The following is a 10,434-nucleotide window of genomic DNA, read 5'->3' as shown; positions in this document are numbered from 1 at the left end:
GAAGCCAAAGACATCTCTGTTAAAATGATGATGAAGGATGCAAAGTTGCCATGTGCACTCGGACACAATAACAGTATAACCTCCAGGGGCTGGATTCATCATACCATTTACCGGACCTGTGGCTGGTAAGCTTCGCGGTATCTTCGCCCACCCGGTAAATTAGCATTCATCAACCACTTACCGCACCTCTGGTAAGGCCAAAGTTACCGCGGCTCCGAGCACCCGTAAGTGAGTTACCGCAGGCGTGGTAAGGCGGGTAAACACTGCCGCCTCAGGTTTATTTTTCCGTCTGACTGCTTGTATCGGCGGTTCCTGAACATGACAACGCAATGCGATAACCTCGGTAGTTGCAGGAGTATGAAAACGTATAATAGTGACGGAAATAAGTGGCGAGAGACGTGAAAAGACCATGATCAAAGGACAGCGGGTCACCCGGCGCGCTGAAAATGACGTCAGCAGGTGGAGAGATGAAATAGAAAACGAAAGTATTCACGTCGAACGGTAACGCAAATAAAATCGAAAGTATTCACGTCGAGCGGTAACTCAAATATAATCTAAACAGGCTTTCATTGTCTTTGACAAATATCGTATCTTCTATAGGTTTCTGTAGTGAATTTAACACACAGAAACTACGTACACACATCTTTAGGTAATGTTTCTTGCTTATACAGACTATAAAGCACTTGACTGTCTATATATGCATATTCTAGACAGTATAAAAATACAAAACATGCGGTACTTTTTGTGATGCGGTACTACCGCACTAAGTACCGCACTTGCCCACCTCTGGCCGTAGCACCACATTTAGGGGCAAATACAGGATACACAACTATCGACGTATGTAAGTAGCTAGGAAGGGTTTCAGTAAATCACACGTTCCTGTTTTGCAGTTTTATTATAACTTTTTAAAACTTAGTGAAGTGGTCCATGACACTATCACTTGAGGCCGCCTGTGAACACAACAGACGAGCCGGAAGTGGATCTAGGCTGGAGTGACGGCTGGTGTGCTGCTCCTTGAAGGTTGGGGTCCTGGGCAGTAGCGGCAGCACTGTTCAGCTACACTTCACATTGCACACTCGTTATCCCAGGGAACAGTTACTTCTTAACTAAATCATACACGACGGACACAAATTGCATATACTGGAATGACCTATTTGTGAAGGTCAAAAGTGTCACTGCAGTATGGCTAGCAATACACCTCTTGCCTAGACTGTTATATTTCAAATGTCCGTCCACAAGCAAGAATTTTAATGATGTAGAACAAACACATCGCAGACTTGTGAGTGGGGTAATTTCTTTGTCTGTATTATTGGCTACTTGTGATAAATACTATTGGATACTCATAGTAAATATTCAGAATATTTCCTTATTAACTTGAAAGTTTTGACATTTGACTAAATAGCCTCCTTGAAGGTTCAGCATGCATGTCAACCACATGGTAAAATTAAAAACAGGAAAAAATAGTTGAATGTATTTTTTTTGCATCATTTTTAGATAATTTATGGACAATAACTTCGGTATTTAGATTGCATTTATGTACTACTATAAATAATTCCAAAAGCTGAAGTTAAAAATTTAATACTGCAGGCTAAGTTAAAATAATTACTACAGCCCAAGTTGAAATAATTACAACAGCCAAAGTTGAAACTCCAAAAGCCTGAAAATCCCACATTGAAGAAGTACAGAGCTAGTTTCCCCGGGCCGTCTTCGGACAAGGGCCCGTTCCCCTTTTGATACTAGGGGATAAATCTTGCGTACACACACACACGCACACACACGCACACTAAAAAAGGCAGTCATAAACCCCGACACGGTCTTGATACCACTCGATTTCTCGCGTGTTGTGTCGTTCGTTCCCAACATCAATGGCGAGAACACCAACTTGGAAGAAGTTTCTTATACTCTTCATCACACTTACGGATGACGTGATCGCCCACGTTATCCGGATTCAAAATGGTGTAGGCTGGTCGGAGTCCTTCCGAGTTCCAGCTAACCCTGGACACACAGCATACACCAAGATCTTGCGCCTGACTGGCTGTCTCGCTTAGTTGAGATGAAGGTTGTCCTCGTCACCAGGGTCTTCAGATCTCGGCGGTGGGAGAGATACAGGTACACGATGAGTGTGGCCTCCCTCATACTCTTGGACCCACCGTCACGCAAGTGTACTTGGACAGGCAAGGTATGGGGGATATCGGCGACACCTCGACTTACCTGGATTTCTACTGGCTCTTATAAGACATACTTAATGAGGTCAAAGGGTTTGCGGACGAGAACTGCTATTATCCCACCTATTGGCCCGCCGCGTCAAAGGGTTTTCAGTGAATTTCTACTGGCTAGCTCATGACATGCTTATTGAGGTGGAAGGGTTTTCAGTGAATTTCTACTGGCTAGCTCATGACATACTTATTGAGGTCGAAGGGTTTTCAGTGAATTTCTACTGGCTAGCTCATGACATGCTTATTGAGGTCGAAGGGTTTTCACTGAATTTCTACTGGCTAGCTCATGACATACTTATTGAGGTCGAAGGGTTTTCAGTGAATTTCTACTGGCTAGCTCATGACATGCTTATTGAGGTCAAAGGGTTTTCACTGAATTTCTACTGGCTAGCTCATGACATACTTATTCAGGTCAAAGGGTTTTCGGAAGAGCACCGCTATTATCCAACGTAGGGGATGATTTTCAAACAGATTCAGGCAGGTCTCTTAATCTAAAGATGGTCACCGCCGGGCCTTTGAAGACGAAGGGGATAAAGTTCAAACTGAACTCAGACATGTCACTGAATCTAAAGACTGTCACCGCCGGGCCTTAGAAAACGCAGGGGATAAAGTTCAAACTGAACTCAGACATGTCACTGAATCTAAAGACTGTCACCGCCGGGCCTTAGAAAACGCAGGGGATAAAGTTCAAACTGAACTCAGACATGTCACTGAATCTAAAGACTGTCACCGCCGGGCCTTAGAAAACGCAGGGGATGAAGTTCAAACTGAACTCGGGCATGTCACTGAATCTAAAGACGGTCACCGCCGGGCCCTAGAATACGCAGGGGTTGAAGTTCAAACTGAATTCACCAGGAAGGGAAGGTAGACTTTCTCCAGCAGGATCATTAAGGGGAGGTAGACTTTCTCCAGCAGGAACAGCATGAAGGGGAGGTCCAGGCCAGGCTCCACCCACCCACCCCTGTGGACAACAAGGGGAATGAAAAAATCAAAGAGACAGCCGGAAAATGGAAAAATTCATGAATAACTTGAGAGAAAGGACTAGCATACTTAAATTGAGGACATTCACATGTGGACAATAATGCTCTAATATGCGTACAATAATGCTCTAATATGCAAGAGAAGGATAAAAATTGATACCAGAATAATAAAAAAAAATATTACCTGGTGGCAGCAAAGGCTCTATCGAAGGCAGTGTTGGTTGCAGTGGTCAGGGGCGAGCAACGAGACGGGCCAGTATGTCGGGTAATAGCAGTGTTCATCGGCACCCAAGTGTATAATGTGATCCATTCCGTCGCTATAGTTGTGCACAACCTTGTACACTCGGCAAGGCAAGGCAAGGCAAGCACCGCGGGGAGGAGCAGGAGAGATATTCGGTTGTCTGGCTTCATCTGAAGTCTCGAGCTCAGGGCCAGAGAGTAGTCAGACTCCAACACTCGCCAGCGGCTGTGCCATTATGTTAGATTCCACCGTGGCCATCACAGAGAGAAGGCTTTGCAGGGGATTCAGGGAACAACCGACTCGATGCGCCATTTTGGAGAATGACCGCGTGGGTGCAGACTTCCTTCCACACGGAGTAACAATTAGGAAATGAACAACACAAACCGATGAGCAGTTCTCGTTTCAGAGACTAATCAAATAGCGTATAGGGAACAAAGATTTGGAGGAAACTTACCAAATACATCGCTGTAATATTAAAGGCAAAAATACAGTAAAGATTTCTTACCTGTGGTGGCTTGTGTTCCCAGCTGCCTGGCCGTCTTGGGTACTGGTGCACAATGACGTAGACGGTAGACTTTCTCCAGCAGGGCCAGCAGCAGAGGCTTTCCCTACAGCAAGCAGGAAGGCGATGTTCAGGTCAGTTCCTCTCACTCCTGAAGAGGAATTTGGAAAGGGATAAACCCAATACGTAATAGTCGTTTGAGAGTAATCATAGCATATAGAGAACATGTGGACGAAACCGAGATAGACAGAGATAGAGACTGCTGTAATACTCGAGCAAAGATATCCAAGTAAAATATCCATACTCGTGATGGATCAACGGCTCCATCGCAATGGCTTTCGTTACAGCAAGGCCGGAAGGGGATATTCAGGCGAGTTCCTCACTCCTGAATAACAGTTAGGGAAGGGATAAACCTAATGAGCCATTACCAATTCAAAGTTATTAATGATAAAGTTATTAATGATACAGAATGAAAATGTGGACGAAGCCGATAATATACACTGCTGTAACACGCAAGCAAGGATGGTACAGTAAAACATTCCTACCCGTGGCGAGGCAGTGGCTTTCGTTGCCCAAGTCAGCATGGAGAGGAGCATCTGTGTTATCAGGATGGATTCCACCGTGACCATCATGGAGGGAAGGTCCTTCAGGTCAGTCCTCACAACCCTGAATAAACATTAGGGAGAGAATCCCAATGAGCAACAGTCTTTTCAAAGGGACTAATGACACAGCATATTGAGAACATCCCATGTGGACGAATCCACTAATATTAATGCTGTAATATGCAAGCCAAGATTGTACAGTTAAAGATTCTTACCCGGATGGCAGCAATGGCTTAAATTTCCTCCCCGCACGTTACCGCAGAAACAAAGGAGGTGCAGGCAGTTCCTTCCACTCTGGAATAACAATCAGGAGAGGGATAAACGCAATGAGCAATGGCGAGTTCAAAGGGACATAACAAAATCATGGACTAAACTAATATGCACCGCTGTAACACGCGCACCGCTGTAACACGCAAGCAAAGATAGTATACAGGAAAATATTCTTACCTGTGGAGTCAGCAACGGGTTTGATCCCATCATCCCATCCGCCTGGTGGAGGCAACACCACGCAAGCCTTGGAAATCCCGAGGCATGAACTTTAAAACAACTCTGGCATCACTTTCCAGGAGACTTAATTGCCTCAAAAAATAATGTTATAAAGACACAAACAAAGAGGCCATTTCTTACGGTCTCAAGCACGATATTTTTTTAATCCTCCACACCAAATCCCCAGATTTAGTAAATGACCTAAATTCAGTCCGAATTTCACCACCTGTTTTCCAAGGCACGGCGGGTCTCCTCCACCAGGCGGTAGGAATTGCAGTTGTCGGGGCGAGCAACGCGGCGGGCCAATAAGTAGGATAACAGCAATTCTCGTCCGCAAACCCTTTGACCTCATTAAGTATGTCGTACAGGAGCCAGTAGAAATCCAGGTAAGTCGAGGTGTCGCCGATATCCCCCATACCTTGCCTGTCCAGGTACACTTGCGTGATCGTGGACACCAAGAGTATGAGGGAGGACACACTCATCGTGTACCTGTACCTCCCCCACCGCCGAGATCTGAAGACCCTGGTGATAAAAATAACATTTCTCTCGGCCAGGCGAGAGAACCAGTTAGGCGTAAGACCTTCGTTATCCGTGTCACCCAGGGCCCTCTTCCGTCGGTGGATTATCCCACTTAAAACGCCCGCCGCGATTTTCGCCTGCCTGGCTCGGTCTCGAATCGTCTCGAGACCAGGGCCAGAGTGCAGTCCGTTGCTGTCCGCGACACGGAGGAACCTCGCCAGCACCTCGCGAGATGCCAAGCTGGATTCCACCGTGTCCTTAGCGGAGGGAAGGTCCTGCAGGTCAGAGTCCATCGAGTGTCCAGGGCCAGCTGGAACTCGGAAGGACTCCGTCATCTTGATGACGTGGGCGAGCACGTCACTGGTAAGTATGAGGAGTATGAGAAGACTCCTCAAAGTTTGCCTTCTCGCCATTGCTGTTTTTAGCCTTGTGTCGAGGATACTACTGTCTTCTGTGGCCGTCCCAGGTATATATACCCCTCAGCCGAGCCCGTGACGTGTGCGAGGCGGCCTAACGAGCACAGGGAATTACAGTTCTCGGGTTTGTCTAACGTGCGGGGCCGCCCAGGGAGCAGTGATGGCGGTGGGCGGGGCTGCTGCGGTCATTACTCGTGGCTGCCGCGTCCAGGGCTCGGCAGCATCATTAGCTCCAGATGATGTAGTGCTCGTGTATTTCCTTTTTTTAATGCCGAGGTTTTGCTTTTCCGGGAGGCTTTGGGTTTACAGGAATACGTATATGACGACAGAATAGTACTTGTATGGTTAGGAAGTGAAAGAGATGTCAGCGTGTTAATGCAACCAATCTATATTATTTTTTTTTTGTACTATAAGAGACTATGGTTTTACGAGAGGGTTCAGTTATAGGTTAATAGAATACATGACAGCAGAAGCGCCAGTTGATTAGATAGGAAAAGAGATGTCGGCGTGTTAACACAACCAATCTATATTCTTTTTTGTACTATAAGAGGCTGTGGTTTTACGAGAGGGTTCAGTAAAAGGTTAAGTACATATTATTCCTCGTTGTTACATATTCTGAGGACGACAATTTTATTTCTCGTGAGTTTTGATTTGTTTGCTTCATTTTTTTTACAACAAAGGAGACAGCTCAAGGGCACAAAAAAGGAAACAATAATAATAAAAAAAAAACGCTACTCGCTGCTCCTACAAAAAAGAATCAAAAGAGGTGGCCGAATTTTTTTTTTTTTTTTTTCGGAAAGCACTGTGCATATGGAGTTTGGAAGGGAGAAGGACGACAAAAAAAACATGATTTGCGAGGAAGCATAAAATCCCGCATGAAATAAATGAAAACAAGGAATTATAGGATGACCTTAGCCTGAAAATAAGATGCCAAATAAGATAAAAAGCCTCCTGCAAAACTATAATAGATACTGTCTCTGTAAGGATCGAGATAAAAATCGTAATGGCTTATTTTTAAACGATTGGGGAGCTGTCTTGATAGAGCGAGTAGCAACTAATATAATAAACAAAACTGTAATTGCCTACTGTTCGTAAAACGACCTAAAAAGAATAGAAATGGCTTATTTATTCTGAAACGACTGGAGCAGTGTATTGATGCAAACTAGGGAAAGGCTACTTCAGAGTTTAGCATCAGTAACAGTGATGAAATAAAGAAGATGCTGGCTAACTCTTGCATAAGGGAGTTGGACAGCCGCTCATTGGTTATTAACGGTAATGGTTCAAATAGGAAAAGAGACGCAGGTGTATGACTCAGGATGGAGGGAGGGATAGCAGTTCATGTTGAGGTCATTAATGGCTTAGATAAAAAAATAATGACGCTTTAGATTAGCTCCACCCTGACCTGGCCCTCATAATCTCGATCCCCGTCTTGAACACCGCGGCCATTTACTTAATCATTAACAAGGAATTACCGCTCATTGGTTATTAACGGTAATGGTTCAAATAGGAAAAGAGACGCAGGTGTGTGACTCAGGATGGAGGGAGGGATAGCAGCTCATTTTGAGGCCATTACTGGCATAGACAAAGAAATAATGACGTTTTAAATTAGCTCCACCCGACCCACATGATCTCCCTGTCATGTCTGTCTGAACACCGCTGGGAAGGGTTGATTGATTGATGGTTTATTGTTGCAAAGTTATACAACAAAGGAGGCAATTATATCTGTTTAGTTTCATGGTGCTGCCTACGGATATCTCAGTAGTCGCTGGGAAGGGTTGATAATTGAGTGTTTTAACCGTGGCAGGGTTTCTGTTTTGGGTGCTCAGGGTTTGTGGTGACTCCTCACTCACTTCACTGAAACTGTATATACATGTAAGTTTGTATATTATAATTCTAACCTACGTGTACATAAAGACAGTTAAAAATACATTATAAAAACTTGCATGTATATACATCTCAGCGAATAGTGCGAGTCGCCACAAAGCCCTAGCACTTAAAACAGAAGCCCCGCCACCTCAGACGCCCGGTTTGTTCTTCTCTCTCGCTGGCGGCTCTCAGGGCGGTGGTGTCGTCATCAGCAACATTCCTCATGCTGTCTCCACCCTAAACAACTTCCTGGCTTGTTTTGCTCTCAGGGTGGTGGCGTTGCTGTCAGCAATGTTCCTCATGCTGTCTCCACCCTAAACAACTTCCTGGCTTGTTTTGCTCTGAGGGTGGCGGCGTTGCTGTCAGCAATGTTCCTCATGCTGTCTCCTCACCCAAAACAACCTGACCTCACCTAAACATTCTGACACTATACAGAACAGCAATTGCACCATACATTCTGCACACACACACACACACACACACACACACACACACACACACACACACACACACACACAGAGAGAGAGAGAGAGAGAGAGAGAGAGAGAGAGAGAGAGAGAGAGAGAGAGAGAGAGAGAGAGAGAGAGAGAGAGAGAGAGAGAGAGAGAGAGAGAGAGAGAGAGAGAGATAGATATATAGATAGATAGATAGATATAGATTATAGATGACACCTGTACATTAGGGCAACACGCAGACTTAATTCACACCTCGCCTGAGTCTTCTGTCTCTTGTACCCACGGCTCGGCACCTTTGATACTTCTATGTATTTTTTTGTAATGTTTTTCATTTTTATATTTTTTGTCAGTCACTTTAAAATATACAAACTACAGATTCATACCACTGGGATTTTCGGATGATTGGACTTTTACTGTATTGGTGTTTTTCTGCATACGTATGTGTGCAAAATAATTGCTGCATTAACAAAAGGAAAGACTTTTTATTCAAAAGGAATATTAATACTTGAGAAATGGAAGGGCAGACACTTTGACTGATTGATTTAGAATGTTTTTATAGACATAGTCCGTTCACTTCAGCTGTGAATCCACAATGGCTGGAAATATTGATAAAAGATGAAAGTGTAATAATCATTAAATGTTGTTCTCTGACTTCTACTCACCATAATTATTAACAATTGAGGATGGAAAGTTGTGTTAATAGTTGTGGAATCACTGCTTATTCCAATGTTTTCAACAAAACAAACTTATCTATATCAGATGAGCTAAGTAAAGGAATACTAATATTTCTTGATCATAGGATAGTATTTTGGATGCCAAAATTGTCAGATGCCCTCCCTGCCAACAGCCAGTCAGCAGTGTCTTAATACACTAAGGTAAGATCTAGGGATCCACCTTAACAGAGTGGACTATTGTATAATTCATGTTATGCCACAAAGGCAAAATAAAAAAGGTTAATTCTGTTTTGTTTCTAACTAATGAAACCTAGTTAATAAAAACCTACCTAATTGGACCTGTCACCTTATTTTGACAAGGTAACTGCAATTTTTTCCAAGGCTGCAGCCACCTTATCCATAGCACCACTCAGCCTCCTCACTTCAAGAAGGATGTCTTCTTGAACTTTCACCATTTTGGGCCCAACTGGTGGGTTAACCCTCCTCTGCCTGCCGGTGGAAGCGTGAGAAGGTGCTGCGCCTACATCAGGGGGAGATAGAGTTTCTGAGGCACAGTGTACAGGTGCCAGTTGAGGGGCCAGCCGGTGAGTAGTAGTAGGGCGGGGATGGTGAGGAGGGGGCTGTGATGGGCCTTGCAGAGGTGCGGGTGTCAAAGAATCCTCCGAAAGGAAGATTACACACTTCTGTGTCTGCAGAAGCTGTACGTAAAAAATCATCATGATAAGAGTCATTCAACATGGTATGATATCTTATTTTGTGCTTTGATTATGAATAGCGGGGAATTTTAGGAAAACCTAAACTAATATGTCTGCTCAACTTAAGATATATATGTTCAGACCACACAGACTCTATGCAGAATGGTGGTCTCTCCTTAAACCCAATTGAAACTACGTAAAAGCTTTGCAATTTCTGCCTTAGCAAACATGAAGGTGAAAAGGTCAAGTTGATTTTCAAATCTTGTGTGTTGCACTGAACCACTGAAGGTGGAACTTTATTTCATAATTAAGTTTCTCTGGAAATCAAGAGTTGGTGGGCAAAACAATAAAATAATAATCTTTACCAAATAAAACTAATAAATGTGTTAAAAAATCAAGATATACAACAAAAGTTATGGGAAATCGAACCCATACCTTTAGAGCAACTGATGAGTGGGGTCACCTTCCCTTCATAAGGAGTTCACAGTGTGGGCTGGGGTGTTACGGCAAGTGCCGCAGAAGTGGCCCCTGGCATAGTGACTTTTTAGCTCATCATTGGCTCAGTTGGGTTGCTGCCCTGCTGACTACTGTTATGAAGGCCTGAGTTCGATTCCCAGCACTCAACGACAAACATTTCAAGGTTCTTCACTGCATTATTGAATTTTTTATGGTGAAATATATCAAGTTGGTAGCACTTGTCACAAAGACTAATGTTACGTAGGTTACCAAATACAAAGATTAGCATGAAGTACATTTCATAACATAATTTACCTGCGGACACA

At 43.9% G+C, this 10,434-nt stretch overlaps 1 protein-coding gene and 1 long non-coding RNA gene across 3 annotated transcripts in view; both read right to left on the bottom strand.

Annotated features, from left to right (window-relative positions):
- Positions 1 to 1,459: 1,459 nt before the first annotated feature.
- On the bottom strand, positions 1,460 to 5,011 carry LOC126988943 (uncharacterized). Of its 2 annotated transcripts, none has more exons than XR_007742680.1 (6): positions 4,989 to 5,011; positions 4,757 to 4,835; positions 4,485 to 4,605; positions 3,943 to 4,090; positions 3,381 to 3,780; positions 1,460 to 3,177 (listed from the first exon to the last, which is right to left on the bottom strand). It is a non-coding gene; the product is annotated as an uncharacterized LOC126988943 (long non-coding RNA). The 2 variants fall into 2 exon arrangements; XR_007742681.1 differs by having other exon boundaries at positions 3,381 to 3,776.
- Positions 5,012 to 10,133: 5,122 nt separating this feature from the next.
- The window catches only part of LOC126988942 (nuclear apoptosis-inducing factor 1-like), a 3,993-nt gene continuing 3,692 nt past the window's right edge, over positions 10,134 to 10,434 (bottom strand). The window contains exons 2-3 of the mRNA XM_050847367.1: positions 10,424 to 10,434; positions 10,134 to 10,180 (exon numbers count right to left, since the gene is read on the bottom strand). The exon at positions 10,424 to 10,434 is cut by the window's right edge and continues 134 nt beyond it. Of these exons, the coding sequence (XP_050703324.1) occupies positions 10,134 to 10,180; positions 10,424 to 10,434 (58 nt within the window). The remainder of the gene's footprint in view (positions 10,181 to 10,423) is intronic.

Source organism: Eriocheir sinensis, unplaced genomic scaffold (assembly GCF_024679095.1).
Source record: "Eriocheir sinensis breed Jianghai 21 unplaced genomic scaffold, ASM2467909v1 Scaffold1014, whole genome shotgun sequence".
Taxonomy (NCBI): domain Eukaryota; kingdom Metazoa; phylum Arthropoda; class Malacostraca; order Decapoda; family Varunidae; genus Eriocheir; species Eriocheir sinensis.
Note: the sequence above shows the minus strand (reverse complement) of the source record. Positions and strands in the feature narration are given on the sequence as shown.